This window comes from Grampus griseus (assembly GCF_964374135.1).
Source record: "Grampus griseus genome assembly, chromosome: 8".
In the NCBI taxonomy this organism is placed as follows: Eukaryota; Metazoa; Chordata; class Mammalia; order Artiodactyla; family Delphinidae; genus Grampus; species Grampus griseus.
This window is the reverse complement of record NC_139002.1, coordinates 67,025,435-67,044,902: the sequence shown is the minus strand read 5'-3', so window position 1 is coordinate 67,044,902 and position 19,468 is coordinate 67,025,435. Positions and strand designations below refer to the sequence as shown.

Genomic DNA, 19,468 nt, shown 5'->3' with positions numbered 1-19,468 from the left:
AAGGTAATGAATAATTTATTAGAAAACACTCCCCTCAACCTGAGAGATAAATTACCTGTTCTGTTTGTTTCCATTTCTGTTCCAAAGCATCAAACATGACTCTGCACAGTTCTTGTACATCATGCTGCTGCCAAGCTATTTTAAGATAAAATTTAATTAAAAAGAGCTATTAACTTAGTGTAATGTAGCATTAATTTGTTGTTTAAAAGCAAATTGTCAGAAATATGGAAAAGTCTACATAAAATAATGCTAAATTTAAAAAGAACACAAAATATACATTATAGTCATAAAAAGGCAATCACAAGGAAAAGAATCACAAGAGCTCATCACTTTATAAATAGCATATGCTCTATAGTGCTACAATATTTGCTATTTTTGTTATTTTTCACTGTAGAGTCAAGAAATATGATAATAAAAATCTAAGCCAACACCCTTTTAAAATTTTAGCTTGAGTACATAAAAATAGAGTATAACCAAACTTACTTTACAAGAAAATTTTAATTGATCAAAAATTTATGGCTCAGAGCTTAAATTTTCAAAATAAGTTATTTTTAAATGCCAGCAAAAAGCAATCAAAAGGTTTAAGGTAAAGTTAATTAAGATGTTAATATGTGTCATTTGTTTATAATACGGTCTCAGAATTCCTTTGACTATTACAAATACTTATCATTATAAGAGAATTGGTACCCTCACTACTATCCCATCCAAAGCTCCTTGTAACATCTGTGGTTTCAATTGCTCTCTTTTTGCTGGTTTGTAACAAAACAAAAAGCCTTTGAAGTTGGTATGGTATACTCGTCACTGGATCTTCTTCAGATTCTTCAAATTCCCACCTATTGAAATGAAATGTTTGAAAATTATCTACAAAATATCTTTATTCTTTAAAGCATAATTAATATTATCATAACAAATGTTAAGATGTTAACTCTGAGGGCTTTGGATATTAACCGAAGCTATTAATATCTAATGAAACATTAGTCTTTCTCTAATTCATAAATTTAGAAAAAAGTTAGACTTTCACAAGAAAAGGCATAAGAAGGCAACATGAATAAAACGCAAAGGTCATTTGAAAGTAATTGATGAACTTGAATCTGGTCAAGATTCTTGTCCTAATTATTAACTCATAAAAATACAGGGAACAGAATATTAAATGACACTCAACCATCGAAATGCAAACTGTGAAAAACTATAGGAAAAATGCCATCAGTGTTTGATATATATATATATATATATATATATATTCAAGGAATAAATTGCAATGTGGAAATAAGATCGAAGAGGATTAAAAGTCAATAGGTTGAGTCTTCTTTTTTTTTTTAACATCTTTATTGGAGTATAATTGCTTTACAATGTTATGTTACTTTCTGCCATACAACAAAGTGAGTCAGCTATACCTATACATATATCCCCATATCCCCTCCCTCTTGCATCTCCCTCCCACCCTCCCTATCCCACCACTCTAGGTGGTCACAAAGCACTGAGCTGATCTCCCTGTACCATGTGGCTGCTTCCCACTAGCTATCTGTTTTACGTTTGGTAGTGTATATATGTCCATGCCACTCTCTCACTTCGTCCCAGCTTACCCTTCCCCCTCCCCGTGTCCTCAAATCCATTCTCTACATCTGCGTCTTTATTCCTGTCCTGCCCCTAGATTCTTCAGAACCATTTTCTTTTTTTAGATTCCATATATGTGTTAGCATATGGTATTTGTTTTTCTCTTCCTGACTTACTTCACTCTGTATGACAGACTCTAGGTCCATCCACCTCACTACAAATAACTCAATTTCGTTTCTTTTTATGGCTGAGTAATACTCCATTGTATATATGTGCCACACCTTTATCCATTCATCTGTTGACAGATACTTAGGTTGCTTCCATGTCCTGGTTATTGTAAATAGTGCTGCAATGAACATTGTGGTACATGACTCTTTTTGAATTGTGGTTTTCTCAGGGTATATGCCCAGTAGTGGGATTGCTGGGCCGTATGGTAGTTCTATTTTTAGTTTTTTAAGGAACCTCCATACTGTTCTCCATAGTGGCTGTATCAATTTACATTCCCACCAACAGTGCAAGAGGTTCCCTTTTCTCCATACCCTCTCCAGTATTTATTGTTTGTAGATTTTTTTTGATGATGGCCATTCTGACCAGTGTGAGGTGACACCTCTTTGTAGTTTTGGTTTGCATTTCTAAGTTAAGAGTCTTATCAATCAATTTCAATGCACAGATCTTGTTTAGATCGTGATTTGAACAGAATGTTTAAAAAAGATATTATGAAGCAATCAGGGAAATCTTAGCAGTGACCTGAGATATAATTTACAGATGATATGATTGGGTATGTGCTTCCAAATAATCAGAATGGAGGATTATAGACAAAAAAGATTGATAATGAGTTGATAATATCCAAAGCTGGGTGATGGGTACAGAGGGATTCATTATACTATTTCACTATTTTTTAATATTTTGAAATTTTCCATAATTCATGCCTACACACCTGAAGTGGTAGGTTCTCTCCAGCTCTTGTGTAGCAAGTGAAGAAAATAAACAAACAGAACTCTATCCTTCATGCTAGTGCTACCCTGTCTGTAGCCCAGCGAGGTCCAGCTTCTTAAAGGAGCCATTCCTTCCTTAGTTCTACATTATGAAACACCATCAGGCTCTTGGGCTTTGTTTCCCCACCTGCAAAAAGCTTCATTCTCTTTTTACAATCTCTAAGGCATCCTCTTTAATCTTATCTCTCACTCCCCCTCCACTCACTGGGCTCCAGTCACAATGGATTTTTGTTCCTCAAAGGCTTTTGCACTTACGGTTTCTTCTGCCTTGAATGTTCTTCTCCTGTATCTTCACAGGACTGACTCCTGTCAAGTCTATTCTATGGTATTTCCTCAGAGGGGCCCTCCGTAACTACTCACCCTACGTCTTGACAGTTATTCTTTCCATACTGTCGTGATTTTCTTCATGGCATACATGACTGTGAAATGAGCTCATTCTATTGGCTGACCTACAGAAGGTCTAAGGGAGGGACTCTGTCTTATTCACCACTGTAATTTCTGTGCCTAAAAGAGTGCTTGGCACACAATAATTGTGCAACATATGTTTGCTGAATCAATCAATCTGGCTATGCTCTTACTCTTTTCCACAGAGCTATATGTTTACGGACCTCTTCCAGGGTGGAACTCATGGTTAAGCTCCTGGGGTCCCTGTTCCTAAGCAACACTCCCCAGAGAAGGCACATTATCATGGACTACTGAGTTTGTTCTAGTTTTGAGGACAAGCTCTAGATTTCATCTATTAACCTCATCTTCCATCTTCTTCTGACAAAAACTCCATTTAAGCAGATCTCCTGGAGGCCCCTGCAATATATCGCACTTAGTGGCATCAACTACAATACAGGTCGAATAGGGTAATGGAAATTCTGGCATCTAGTGGGTTGCTACTTCTAGCAGTGTGGCCTCTGGCAAACTATTTAACCTCTCTGTGTCTTCAGTTACCTCCTTTGTAAAATGTGGATAACAGCATGTATTCAATAATTCATACAGTTACCATGAGAATTAAATGAGTCTATATGTAAAGTGCTCAGAACAGTACCTGATACAAACTAACAATAACAAACATTTAGGTAGCACTTACTATTACTCAGTTTTGCTCTTGAAAGTCCTCCTGTCTACAAGGCCCTCTTTTTCGTCTCTACCTGGCCAAACCATACCTATCTTCAGGACCTACCTCAAGTTCTACTTGCTCTTCTAAGCCACTTCTCCAAGTTTCATTAATCTCCCTTCTCTCTAAACTCTCATGGTATTTAGCCATCCTTAAATGTTATTTAAACTATTTTATACATACATATATTGCTACTGTGAAGAGATCTGTAAATTACTTAAAAACAAAGATCTTATTTCTAACTTCATCTCTCTCTACCAAATGCCTAGCATATAAACACTAGGTAACAAATACTTGCTGAATGAAAAACAGGCCAATTTTTACAAGTAAATTCAGATGATGAGCTTACATATGAATGCAATGGTAATATAATGTTGTTTGTAATATCAAAAGTTCCAAAAATAGTTTAAATACATATTTACAGTAATTACAAAGATGTTACTCAAAAGTAACACAAAAAGGAGAAAAAAATCAGTTTATTTGTACTTTAAAATGTCTTAAAAAATAAGTTATGTATACTGTAAAGAAATACACAAAGTGAGAGTGTATTAAATGTATTATAATAGGATACTCATAAAAATAAATGTCTGACTTTAGGGTTTATTTAAATATGGACTTCCTCCATAGAGCATTTTAAAGTATCTGATATATATACATTCTTTTAAAAATACATTCTCTCTCTCTCTCTCTCTCTCTCTCTCTAATACACACACACACACACACACACACGCACACGCACACACACACACAACACCGGAACAGCTGCATTGTATTTTAATTAAAAAACAAAATCTGCAAGTTTAAAAAGACAACTTTGTTTCTTAAATTGAGAGGTGGAGGAAAAAAAGAATATGGTTTACACATCCAGATTATCTCCAAAAGCAGATAACTTATTTCTTCACAAAGGCATTAAAGCTAAAAGTGAGGAAGCTTAAATACAATAATTTATCTTAAACATAAATCTTATCAATTTTATCCTTTTGCTGTCTATGCACTTCTGATTCTCTTTCCCCACAAATTTTTCATATGCTGTCTCTCATAAGATCCTTTCCTTATTTACTATTCAAGGTATGTTTTAAGAAGTGAGAGATGCCCCAAACTTAACAAATAAGTGCAAGAAGGAAGACAGACTTAATTAGTTAAAAACTATATTTTCATTCTTAAATCAATTTTATTTATAGAATTTTTTTGAATACTCACTTATATAATGCATTCCTAAATTCAGGAGTCATAAAAAGTGTTTGCAAAAGGCTATTCAAATAGCAAGTCATTGCTTGGTTTACTAATCCCACATATCCTTTAAAAAAAAAGCACACACAAATATACATAAATCAGCATTTACATCAAAAAATTAATGAAAAGAAAACTTAACAAGAATTTACTACACAGTAAAAATTGAGAGGTTAAGGTTACAGTTGGAAATTATTTCAATTTTTTCAACAGCACCTAAGAAAGACCTCTTTGCTAATATGTGCACTATGTCAACCTTATTTCTCAGAAAAAGTCAGGATCTTTGGACATATTGCTATACGTCCAGAGATACACATGGATATTACATAGCATTTAATAAAACTTTAAGAGGGTTATGTTTAATAAAGTATTTTTTGACAAAAATCATCTTTGTTCACCAAATCTAAAAGTTGTGTATTAAAACGGAAAAGTATAAACATATTCACTTTAAACATCATATATACCCAACAAATGAAGACAGTACCGAACCAGTTATCCCAGTCATCAGGCCCCATAAACCAATTTCTACCAAGAATTAACAACATGAGATAAATTCACTGTATACAAACTCAAAGTGACTTCCACTGTTTTAACAAACCCATGAAGTATGAAATCCCACAGATCAGCACGCTATGCAAAGAGTGACTATTAAAGTAAGAAGAGAACTCAGAGATGGAGGTAGGGGAGAACCGAGAGAGGGGGAGAAGGAAAGGAGACACTTACATGCATTCAAAAGTCAAGTGAACTATTTTAAGTACTTAGTTTTATATACCTAATTGGAAATGGCTACCACTGTTGAGAACATTTTCGGAACTTCTCCTTTGAAGTAGACTTCAGGCCCAGTTTATGAGGTACACATAGCACACAAATCAGCCTCATCATTTTATTATACCTCATTATTTTAGTAAAATGTGGTAAACACATTGCTTAATAATTAAACTTATTTACTCCCACTTAATACTGAAAGACTTGGTTATCTCAAAAAAACGTAAATCTTTTCTCAATACATGCAAAAGGCGTTCACTGAAGCTTTTTGAAATACTTTTTCAATTTCCCAAGAATTAACAAAAATATCTTAAGAAATGGTAAACACTGTGGATAAACTATATTGCTAATGAAGGTGATGAAAGGACCAACAAATGCACAGTGAACCTTGGTCAGTTGTGGAAAAGAGGAATAGATTCCATGCTATCTGCACTTGCACAATTCTAAGAAGAGACCAAGTAGTTACCTATCGTTCACTCTGGACTAAGGTTCCAGCTTTGATTTCTAGTGCCTTTCATCTTTAAGAATACTATGTATATATGTTTATATATTTACTTTACATTGTTATATACTTATAAACTGCTTCAATTCCTAACCAGCATGCCCCACCTGAGTTGTGCTCACAACACCCTGTCCTACTCTGTTCTATAACTGTTTATTTACCTGTATGGCTTCCCCAACAGACTGTGGGGGGAGGGGTCAAATCTGATTTCTCTATCTATCCTACTACTTAGCATAGCAGCAGGTGCACTTGAGGGAGAAGTGCATATGACTTACAAGTAATACAAATCTGTAAGATATCTGGACTGATTATTAATAATAAAAAGCATTATTTCATTCTTAGGTTATATAAACGGACTCTTTCCCATAAACGACAGCACTCAAGCAAGGAGACCAGGTTGTCCTGCACCTTCTTCTCAGCTGAGGCTGCCTGGGATTTCCCTTCTTCTCCATCTCCTTCCCCCAACTCCTCAACAGTCAGGGACAACCACTCTACCTGCAGCCTTAAAAGGTAAATGAATATTGCTATTGTTCTTTGTGTACCTTAAGACCAATCATGTATCATTTATTTATGACTTTGTTTCCCTTCCCTGGGCTTAAAAAAGGGTGGCGGGGGAGGGGTTTAAGGGAAGGAGGGAGTAATAATTTTTGCCACTGCTGTTTACTTTACCACTAGCAATAAGAATCATATAGAAACCTATGGTCTTTTGTACCTGACTCAGCACCATATGTAAACAGAATGAACAGTGTCTCAAATAAATGTACAACTATTTTCCAAAAGTATGAAGGTTTTAGTGGGATTAGTAAGATAAAATGTTATTGAATAGAAATCTTTTGTCATTATGCGTTGTCTAAACCAGCAAATTTCAAATGATAAATGTTATCAAGTGGGTCCTCTATCTGAAATAGTTATGAATCAATATTGTAAGTACAAGCTAGTTAAGGGAGAAGAACATAAGAACACATGCCATTCTGCAGAGGGCAAATGCAGAAAGAAATCATGAACAGAACCAACAAGAAATGAACGAGAACTCGAACAGGTCAAATGAAGTAGAATGAAACTGGACAACTCCTAAAGTAGATAAAATAAAACGAAAAGAATTGTGAAAGAAACTGCCCAAGGAAAGATATCTCGGTTTTAAATGATGAAATACCTCAGTCATGTGGTTTCTAATCACCTGAGAGTCCACATCAGCCTTCAATCCACTCCTTATTCCTTAAAGTCCCCCCGACCCCCAACCATCTCCTATCAACAGTGGCTGGCTACCAGAGCAGTTGGTAGGCAAGGGAAACAGGAAAGAATATGTTAAGTCCTCAGCCTCACTGCATTATGGAGAAATGTTTTCTTACAGCCCTGAGTTGAAATCATGAGAGCATTTTTCAATAAAAACATTTTGTACATTTACAATAATTTCTTAAGGAGAATGCAAATTCAGTAGTCAGTAACAAAACACTTTTTGGGACTTCCCTGGTGGTCCAGTAGTTAAGACTCCGCACTCCCAATGCAGGGGGCCCGAGTCTGATCCCTGGTCAGGGAACTAAGGGAACTAAATCCTGCATGCCACAACTAAAAAGATCCCACATGCCACAACTAAATATCCTGTGTGCCACAATGAAGATCCCGCATGCAGCAACAAAGATCTGTGTGCCACAACTAAGAACTGGTACAAATAAACAATAAATAAATATTTTTTAAAAAGAACACTTTTTGAACCCCAGCTCCTTTGGATGTGTACAGATTTTTTTTTTTTTTTTTTTTGCGGTACGCGGGCCTCTCACTGTTGTGGCCTCCCCCGTTGCGGAGCACAGGCTCCGGACGCGCAGGCTCAGCGGCCATGGCTCATGGGCCTAGCCGCTCCGCGGCATGTGGGATCTTCCCAGACTGGGGCACGAACCCGTGTCCCCTGCATTGGCAGGTGGACTCTCAACCACTGTACCACCAGGGAAGCCCGTGTACAGATTATTTTAATTCACAAAGGCAGTACCCCAGAACACCGGAGGAAAATGTACTGGTAGGGAAAAGAGCTGTATGAGGAACAATAGTTGGGAATGAAGACTATGATTACATGGCAATGTATATCAAAGTCCTCTAAAAATATTTTTCATAAATTTCAACTTAGTAATTCAATTTCTAGGAACTTACTCTAAGGGAATAATCACAGATGAAAATGAAAACTTATGTATAAGTATGTTCATCATAACATAGGTAATAATTACAGTTTAACTATCTAAATCATATAATGAAACACTATTCTTCAGCCACTTAAAACCCATATTAAAATACTATTTAATAACATTGAAACATGCTCCTCATATAGTATTACACGAAAAAATATATATTAAAAGTCTGCTCGCAACATGATTTCCCCATTTTCTTAAAAGCATTCAGATGAAGGAAAGATAAGACAAAAATAAGCAAAATCATTAAAGCAGTTTCTGTTAATAGTACTGTCAGTGATTTCCACTTTTTTCATTTTACAATATGACAATGAACATGTATTACATTCGTATTATAGGAGAACTTTTTTTTTTAAAGTATGCTTTAGTCTCTAGGAATTTACAGGCATCAGAGAGCCATACAGTACTCAGCACAAAGTAGGAGTTCTGTAAATACTTCTTGCATAAGGACTGAGTTGGTTGTCAGAATACACAGCAAAAATTTCAAGAATCCTGACTTGTTAAATCTGGAACTTTAAGTATTCCAACTATCTCATAATAATCTAGGGTATCTATTTTTTTAAAAATGCAATTTATCCAGTCTACTGCAGAGCTAACTAACTTAGTATTTGGAGGAGTAATGCCTCAGAACCTACATTTTTAACAAGTATCTCAAAATGATTTTTAAAGAAATAAAAATTTGAGAGTCACTATACTCTAGACAGTATAATGAGAAAAGATACTTTGTCATTCTCTTTTATTCTTGGTAGTTTGCTGCAAAAAGTTCTATTGACATAAATGATCCTAAATACCAAACACGACCAGCTTTTACCATTTTCAGAACAAATACACCATTAAGCCTGTACAAAAGATTAGCTATGAGGAAATTATTCTACATTTCAATTACAAAATATAGTAAGTGGAAGATTACAGAACAAATTAAAACAGTATCTACAATATTACTCTACAGTTTTCTTTTTATAATAGATATTTGTGTCTAATATTTACAGTCATCTCTGTTTTAAAGTTCTAAGAGTAAACACTCTGAAGCCATACCTAACATGAAATACCATTAACTAGCTATATAATCAAAGGCTTCTCTAAGCCTGTTTCCATTTCTTTTAACACGAATACTACCTACTGAAAATGTTTGTTTTAAGATAAAATGATATGTGAAAGTATCCAGATTATATTTTCAGGCAATTAACCAGTCTTATATATAAATATAAAACTGCATAAATAAAGCAATTCCATTAGCTCAATAAATTGAAAAAAAATTCAAAAATATAGGTTTAAACATATTCAGAAAAAAGCTAACAGGAATTTTTAAATTACATGATTAATTTCAAACATATGATTAGATTAAACTAGAAGATAACACAGTAGTTCTGATAAAATAAGCCTGGCCCATCTGTTTCCACATGAAAGTATCTGCCATAGTCTATTCCAATGCACATGGAGATACATTCCTTTCCAGAGGAAGTCAACTTCAAAAATTTAAGATTAAATTCAAGATAGAAAATTATCAAACAGAAAAAGTCTTCCTTCAAAATCCAATATTTAATATTTTTTACTAAATAATGGCAGTAACAATACAGTAAAAATAACAATGGGTTGAGGGAAAGGGAAACCACATTCTTGTTCTAACTTTGCTTCTGCTAACTAGTGATCTTGCTCTGGGTCTGTTTTCTCTAATCCATAAAATGAGAAGATTAGGCTTGAGATTGCTAAGATTACTCTGGATTAATGCCCTATGATTTTATGAAAATACAACAACGACAACAATAATATATCTTACCAGTTTCTGATTTATTCAAAATAGATGAATAGGAGTAGCTTTGGCTGACATAATCACTGGTAGAGCCCACAGAACCTTCTCTTGGAAGTGGACCTATAAATTTGTCATGAACACTGTCATCCCCAGCACTGGAATCCTCCTAAAATGTAGCATAACCAATATTTACTGAGTGGTAAATATTGCTAAAACAATGAAAAAAGGCATACTAATTCCTGAGGCAATGAAAAAAAGACAAGGCATTACTGGTACCACCAAGACATTCAAAGTATATACCCTCACTATTTCCTGTAGGAAGGTTTGAAAGATGCCCAATATAACACACTTTGGAAAAATGCTTAGGTCTCCTTCCAAAGTTCTTACTTTCTCAAATTTATTTAATTCTTTTTCAAATTTTGTTTACATGAGAGAGATTTCTGGTACTAATTAATCAGAGTACAATTGTGAACTCCTTAATGACAGAGTTTATCATTTATTTTTACATCACCCTTGCTAAGTAGGCCTGAAAGGTAGGGGACACTCAATAAGTATTGAATGAAATGGATAGTCTCCTATTGTCTCCAATAAGAAACTTCCTATTAATGAGGAAGATGTCCAAAAGGAGTAAGGGATATAAAATCAGCACAAGCAACTAAGAGCTGAAGACTAATTACTAAGCATTTTAAAACATGAATCCCCAAATTAATAGCTAATTTAGTTTCAATGTCAGACTAATCAAAATCTTCTCATGATGTCATAAAAATAAACAATGAGATTAAGGAAAGTCAGAACATATTCTGGCATTGCTTCTGTATGGATATCCTGTGTTTAATTACTGTCTACTGTCCAGAGAGGCATTCTAATTCACAATAGACTTCTAAATGAAAAGCATCAAACAGAAGAACTTTTCCTGAGGAAAGTTTCATTAAAGAGAAGCGTTCTGAAAAAGTCCATAAACTCTGTGAGTTTCCTCAGTCTGTAAAGCAGCAAGGTAAATCAGACCAGGTTTTTTCAATGAATCTCTCTCAAATTGGGAGTTACTAGATTTGACGATCACTAAAGCCACTGAACCAGACAGGAAAGGCTATTGAAATATGAATTGCAGCAAACACTAAAAGAACAGAAATAAAGCATAGAATTTACAAACTAGTCATTCCAAAAAAAAATGGGGGGTGGGGGACGGGGAGTGAGAGCAAAACCAGCAGAGTAGATAATTCTGGGGGTCTGTTCCTCTACCAGAAAACCTGGGCAAAACTGCCGAAGATTTACACCAACCAAGCAAATGCTTAACCAAACAAAAGGCCACTGAAACACAGTAGGAGATCCTAGACCCATCCCCATCCCTGTTCTAGTGGTGATTCTCAGTGTGGCAAGAGACTATATACACAAAGTGCTATGGATGCCCAGTGTAACCACGTTAACATACATACAAGCCAACAGAAAACAGAAAAATAATTTATTATACATAAATTGCAAAACACATCTCTCCTCCTTCCTTTGGAAAACTGCTTCCCAAGTAGTAGGTGACAGTGCACAAAAATTATGACTATAGGGCTTTCTAAAGCGTTTACCAGCAGTATTTGAGGCTGTTCACCATCTTTATCTGTCAAATGCAGAAAGTTCTTCTTTCCTGGCTCAAAATTAGCATCAAGAAGAGACTTGTCACTGGTATGATCCAGTGGAGCCTACAGGCATAAAATAAGATATCTCAGATTATGAGAAACATTAATTATAATAATAAAACAAGTAATATGTAAATAGACACATATCTACAATTATTGGGCTTAAACAGTATTTTTTTAAATGAAGATTCTGAGAAATTCTGTTAATCTAGGCTTGGAATTAACTCATCTATTCAGGAACTGGGATGGCTAAGCCCAGTGACAGGGCGTATACTGACAGGTATCCCAGCTGTTCACATTTCCCAACATCTAAAAAACTGAAGTACTACACAAAAAAGTATTGTAAACATTTGTTTTGATGTTCTCTAAAATGTATGCAATATAGTATTCAATGGGTTTTCATGAAAATTAACTAAAGATTATTTTATATCACTAAAAACTGTAAAAACATGTTTTGATATAGGAATATAATGAGAATTCCCACATAAGGAAACACACTAAGCAACCCAACCGAAACAATTATGTAACATTGAAAAATGGGTACCTTCAGAAAGACCCTCGAAGGAAAAGCCTGTCCTAGTAAATGATACCTACTTCAAGTCCACTGTCAGGATTCAGAGGATCCCAGGGTGATAGAAGTGATCACTCCTTTGAAAACTAAACATCTAACATGTTTAGTCTTCACCTAACTCTTTTATCTGGTAGGCAATTTAAACCCTGGCTGTCATTCTGATACATTCCAGTTGGTGGATGAGAGACAGAGCTCTGCATGCTCCAAGCCATACTCACCCAACATTCCAGGCCACTGTTGAGAAAAATGAGGGATGGGATGAATGCCCTATTCTTTTGTTTTAAAACTATTTTGTTCATTAAGAAATGTTTTTAATGTTTCAAAGACACGAGGAATATCTCCTTAGAAGGACTTACTTTATGGAGATGCCTTTCTTACAAAATGAATGTTATATAGAAGCACAGGTATTAAGGACAAAAAAATTAACTATAAGAGATTCTGCCACTTGCTATTTGTGTGACTCTGCGCAAGTTACTTCACTTCCCCATGACTCAGTTTTTTCACCTATGAGGCTGGGATAGCACTTACCTCATAGTGTGGTTAAAAGGATTAAATGAGGTTATATTTGTATAAAGTCTAGTATCAGAACAATACTAGCTACACAGTAAGCACAAAATAAGTGTTAATAAAATAAACATATCATCTCACTTTGGATCACATCTAGAAATCCATGAGAAAAACAGGACAGAGAACCAGAAGCTAAGAGAAGCCACTTGAAAGGAAGAAAGGTATCTTTGGGTCCCTTATATTCTCTGGCAGGAACCAGATCTCTCAGCGTCTCTCAGGCATAAAAGATCAGATGATACAGCTAGAACACATAGGGGTTTTACCTCAATAAATGTGTCTCTGTGTGTATGAGATGGTGAGTAGATAAATGAATCAGGTTTTCAAAGAAGCATACATGCAGCATTGTACAGTAAGCAGGTAAGAGTATACTCATAGAAATGTACGGTAGGCATATTAAGACACAAAAATTAAGTACTTAAGAACAGTCACAGCTGAAGAAAGAAAAATACTTAATCCTGGCATAGTGCTATAGCAGATGTTAATTTAACAAACACTTTTTGAGTGCCTAGGGATAGTATCTTTGGAGGATACAAAACTAATACTATGAGGTCCTAGACATCAAAATATATTCTATCAAGTGGAAAGACACAAATGAATAACAACTATGATAAAAAGACTATAAGTGGCATAGCAGAATAAAAAGTGCAATAGGAGAACAAAGAGAAAGATTACTTTTAAAGTGGCATGAAGAAACATCAAGTAAGGCTTCTTAAAAGTAAGAGATAAACAGGACTTGGGCAGACAGTATAGAACTATCCTTTAAATCGAAAAAGAGGCAACACTAGAAGTTATACAGTAATGTAAAAGAGAATATTCAAAGTTTCAGATTAAATATCATTTCTCTTTGTATAACTTGTTGGACTACCAATTTTACTGCCCAATTTCAGAGGGGGAAAGTTGGCTAATTTAAAACACTAGGGTTTTTTTTTTTGTAAGTAGACTTTTAAAAAATTTTTTATTTTATATTATAGTTAATTTACAATGTTGGTTAGTTTCAGGTGTACAACAAAGTGATTCGATTATACATATGTTGTACATATAGCTATTCATTTTCAGATTCTTTTCCCATTTAAAAACACTAGTTCTACGTTTTAAAAAATCATAAATATATTATGGAATAGAAGGCAAAATATCATCAATTTTAAAGGCAAATCAAGCAACACCCAACATCTTTTATTCTTCTGCAGAGCCAATTAAAACTATGCCCTCCAAATACGATCAGGATACACATTCATTTGCCTTTAAAGGTATTTTCCTGGAAAACTTAAGAGCAGCAATGGTATAGGACAGGAAGAGGTAACATAAGCAAAAACACGGAGATAGAGAAGTATGAAATTTTGTGTTAAGAAAATAAATTAGTCCAATATCTGAGAGCTAAGATTAGATTTAAAGGACCAATTGTCTTGAATGCTAACTTAGGGAATACGACTTTTTTTTTTTTTTTTTTTTTTGCAGTACGTGGGCCTCTCACTGTTGTGGCCTCTCCCGTTGAGCACAGGCTCCGGACGCGCAGGCTCAGCGGCCATGGCTCACGGGCCCAGCCGCTCCATAGCGTGTGGGATCTTCCTAAACCGGGGCACGAACCCGTGTCCCCTGCATCGGCAGGCGGACTCTCAACCACTGTGCCACCAGGGAAGCCCGGGAATATGACTTTTAATCAGGGCAGTGAGCAGTCATTAAAGATTTCTAAACTGGAAGGTGACAAGAGTACTATGATTTAAGATGACTGAAGATAATTCTAGCAATCGTATGCAGGGTGAATTTGGACTGAGAGGAAAGAAAAAAGACTATTTAGAATACTATTCTAAAATACAGATGAGATCCAACTTAACATTCCCCTTTGTCACTCTCCCACGCAAAACTGGTCAGTGCCTCCTCTTTGCACTTACAGCAAACTAATAAATGATACTTAATAATACTTAAAACATCTTAGTGTAATTATTTTTTGATATACCTGTCTCTAAAACTTTACTGTGAGGTCTTTGAAGTTGAAGTCATGATACCACCAACCCTCCTGTTCAGGTGTTTACCACTCTATCTGGTGCATAATCTCTGTTAATATTGGAGTGTAAGTCCTTCTATTACTTTTTTCTTTCTATATACATTTTCTCTTCTTTTCCAAAAATTAGATTATAAAATACATATGATTTTATATCCTGCTTTTTTCACTTAAATATTTAAAATGAATATCCCTTTCAGTAAATGTTGGAAAATTTTCCATAGATGACACAATATTATGATAATCATCTTACATGAATAAAAAAACTAATGAAATGACATTGTGCAAACTTTAAGATAATCAAATGCTGACTCTAGAATGAAAGTAAAGTGATGAAGAGGATCCAAATATCGAGTTGCACAGACTCTATAGTCCTGCTTACAATATTAAGAAGGGTTCCAGGATTTAGTATACTATTAAAAACAACAACAATAATGACTATAATATTATTAGCAGCTTAAGAGAAGATGCTTTCAGTTTAGAGTTTTACCATATCAGCAGAATTGATTCCATTCCCCCACACCAAATCAAAGGTTCCATTTATGTAGCCTACTTTGTTGGCCACATCTTCAAAGAGCTTTCTGAGAGGTGTAGAAGCTGGTAAATTTAAAGTGATCCGTTCATTCACTGTCTTTGAATTAGTAGTATCTTGTATTATACATAAGACTCTTGGTTCTTCAGCAGCATTTTCTACCTGAAATTTAAAAAAATATACTATTTATCTTTAAAAATATATATATAATTATGTTTTCTATGATTAAATGAAAAAAATGCCCACAAAATACTATTTTCTCTGTGTGAATACTACTGTTTTATGGCTGAAATATATTCTAATGGATATGTCAAACATATAAAGCACCATATATGTTTGTTTTGGAAAAACTGGGGTATATTTAAGAATCAACCATTGCTCTTGTGGGTATTTGCTTTCACCTTTTAAGGCTGTAAATCAATGATCAACAAGCCCATGAAGACAAGTTTACTTGAGCAATTTTCAGTTGAAAATAACAAAATCTGATCCTTAAAAATGTGTCACTACTATGCTAGCACAGTCCAATCAAGCATTTCTGGGTTTCCTGATGAAACAGAAAGAGAGCTGTGTAGAAATGCAATGAGGATTGTATAAGATTGCAAAATCCATAACTAAAGGATAAAAGCAATCAGGCATCCTGACCTTTACTTTGTTGTACCCACAGACCAAAAGTCCAAAAGCCCCATTTATCAGTGTGTTAGGAGCTGACAAGCTTACCCAAATAGATCAGCCAGCAGAGGGGTAAAGGAAAGCAAGGAAAAAATACTTTTCAATTACCAATGTAGAAGGGAGTTAGGGTCACAAATTTTTTCATTCTTTTTTATCTAGTATATAAATCAGAGAAAAAATTTTTAAAGGAGACTTTCTCAAAGAAGCTATGCCTTCTCTCAAGCTGTTGAAGGACACGACTCTTCCACAGCAGCAGTGGGCTACATCAGGCACTTTGGTGAAAGAAGTTCTTTCCCTCCTCCTGTAATGCCCAACTCAATTAATGGTACCATCATCTACCAGCTGCTGAAACCAGAGAGGAGCACCTTCCTCATTTCTTCCCTCTTCTTCAACTCACATAATCACCAAATTCTACCATTTCTATCATCTGAATATCTCTTGAACTATTCCTTTCCTCTTTAATCCTGCCTGCAGCAATGAGAATCTTATCTTAAGATCGTGGCAATAGCTTCTTCCAATCTCATCTTCCTTCAATCCAGAACAGTATTTTAATATGCAAATCTGATCATGTAAATCTCTTGCTTTCCCTCAAAGTCTAGGGCAGCAGTCATTATCTGAGGGACCTCTCGCTATCCCCATAAAAGGCTTTGCACAAATATGAACTGTACAAACTGGTACTGTATACAAGAATGTATTTCTCACCTTTTTTTATAAAAAACACAATAATATTAACCTCAATCTTTTGTTACTTCTATATTATCCATTTTTAAATAAGAACAGTTATTATCATTGACTTGTATTGAAGACAGGACCACCACAAGGTATTTTTGTTTGTTTGGCAGGGTAATACAATTATAATTTGTTTCTGCCATATATAATTTTGGGTTTGTAAGAGATTACTTAAACTAAGGTTAATCCAATTAGTTTAAAACAGAAATAAGTTGCTATAAAAGAAGTATAATGTTTAAGATTGGCTAGCACTATATTTCAGACAAGTCAAAATATTTAATTACCAATAATAACCCATTTAAAAACAAAAGAATACATTTTTTATAAAATAAACAGGATAACAAAGAACAAAAAAGCCTTCAGCTATAAGCTTAAGGTGTTATATTAACACTTGTAATAGATGGTTTTACACATTTTAATCTCAAACTGAGAAACATAAAGTGGACCCTTTTTAACTCTGGTTCACAATAAAGGAACGAGAAACTCTAAATCAATTTCAACTACAAAAGATCCGCTTTTACACTTTCAACAGTATATTTCAGAGGCAGACTCGAGTTTTCCAGGTGAAAAGCACTACAGCTGCCAGATTTTAAAGCTTCAGATAAGCTGAAGTTGACGGTCCAAGCAAGAGAACTCTACCTAAGAATTCAGAAATCAGAAGTGCTGACATTACAGTATACATAAGAATGATGATATGGTAACATATGGCCATCAGCAGTTCCTGGTTCTTTCCTTAAATAAGTGAGTGCAAGGTACAGGCACTGCAGCCTCCTCTCCTTCCACACCCAGATGTGGGTAATATTACCCCAATGGAATCTCATCTGAAGGCTAAATGTACTCTTGTAAACACAAAATTTAATCTTATGTATGCCTTTTATTCTTTTAATGACAATAGCTTTCTTTTCTGTGCATTGCACATAAGTAATTTTGTTCCTTTTTTTGAAATAGGAAGAGTATAGGGACTTCCCTGGCAGTCCAGTGGTTAAGACTCTGCACTTCCAATGCAGGGGTGTGGGTTCAATCCCTGGTCAGGGAACTAAGATCTCACATGCCACGCAGCGCAGCCAAAAAAAACAAAATAGGAAGAGTATAAAGGAAAAAGTGGAAATCATTTGTAATTCATAACACAGAGATAACTATTACATTTTGGTCTATATTCTTCCAAATACTTTTCCTACACAAGCACAAACAGACATATACATGCACACTTTTTAAACACAAACATTCAGTTAGATATACATGCTGTTTTGAAACTTTTTTTTTTTTTTTTGCGGTACACAGGCCTCTCACTATTGTGGTCTCTCCTGTTGTGGAGCACAGGCTCCGGAAGCACTGGCTCAGTGGCCATGGCTCACAGGCCCAGCCGCTCCGCGGCATGTGGGATCCTCCCGGACCGGGGCACGAACCCACGTCCCCTGCATCAGCAGGCGGACTCTCAACCACTGCGCCACCAGGGAAGCCCTGAAACCCCTTTCTTTACTTATAAATATATCATGTAACCTTTCCTTGTCAAACTTTTTCTAATTCATCATTTTAACAACTGAATAATATTTTATTACATGGATTAATAATAATTTGTTCCATCAATTTAATTTTACTGACTCTTGAGCTAGACTTTATTACACTTTAGAAATAATTTTGTGATGAATGCCTACATAAAACTTTGTGCAGTCCTCTGTTTGTTCTTAAGATTCCTATAAGAATTTCTGGGCCAATCACATATTACTCTTGAATTCAATTCTAGGATAATTTAAACAAACGAAAAACTCTGACCTTTAAAGTTCTAAGCTAGCCACGTGTAAATCTTATTACTTTATCCTCAACCTCCTGGGCCCATTTTTCAGTCCTAATTTAATCTATTACATAGCCATCATCCATAGATTACATCTGAATTTTTGTTATCGTGATTGCCCACACTAATTACACTGAGGCAAAATCTCTTCCCTCCCCCTGCCTCCCAATTTGGGAACTAATTAGAAAAAACCGTTTTTTTCCAATTTTAAGATTTCATCAATAAAGTTGTACCAATCTTTTTATTATAGCTTTTCAAGAGAAAAAGAAATTCTACAATATTATACTAAGCATACAGATTTCCACAATACTTAAATGTAAAAAAGTATTTCTTAGAACTGGGAAAATAGGGGTGTCCTCTTTCTTCTTAATTTCTTTGGAGTTCTACCCCTGATTGGTCCTACTTATGCCCAAAGCAAAAAAATCACCATCTTGAGGTAAATTACAGATGGCTAAAAATTCTTTGCCACTCTTCTTCTTTTTTCTCTTCCCATGAATCTGGGCTGGCCTTGTGGCCAACGAGGACCAACAGAATGTGACAGAAGTGATACTGTGTGATTTAAAGCAGGAAACTTCTGCCTTTGCACCTCTTGGAATGTTCCTCTTATATGCCAGCCAGGCAAAAGAAATCCATTTATCCTGGGACCACCATGCTGTGTTAAAACCCTAACAATCCACCCAGAGAGAAAGTGGCCACTTAGTGGAGCACTGGGGTGCCTGATAAGAAAAGCCTTCTTGGACCTTCCATCCAAAGCCAGTCACCAGCCAGTGCAGCCAAGTAATGATCCGAGATGATGCCATGTGAAGCAGAAAAACTGACTGGCTAAGCCTTTGCCCAAATCCCATCCCACAGAATTGTGAGCAAATAAACTAGTTGTTTTAAGCCACTAAGTTTTGGCGTAGGCTG

The 19,468-nt window shown here is 35.3% G+C and overlaps 1 protein-coding gene across 2 annotated transcripts in view; it reads right to left on the bottom strand.

Annotated features, from left to right (window-relative positions):
* USP47 (ubiquitin specific peptidase 47) overlaps nt 1-19,468 on the bottom strand; it is a 123,484-nt gene that overhangs the window by 60,605 nt on the left and 43,411 nt on the right. For both annotated transcript variants that reach the window (XM_082659406.1, XM_082659407.1), the window contains 6 exons: nt 15,331-15,534; nt 11,653-11,766; nt 10,106-10,244; nt 4,855-4,951; nt 688-833; nt 56-135 (listed from right to left, as the gene is read on the bottom strand). In XM_082659406.1, coding sequence (XP_082515532.1) covers nt 56-135; nt 688-833; nt 4,855-4,951; nt 10,106-10,244; nt 11,653-11,766; nt 15,331-15,534 — 780 coding nt within the window. The remainder of the gene's footprint in view (nt 1-55; nt 136-687; nt 834-4,854; nt 4,952-10,105; nt 10,245-11,652; nt 11,767-15,330; nt 15,535-19,468) is intronic.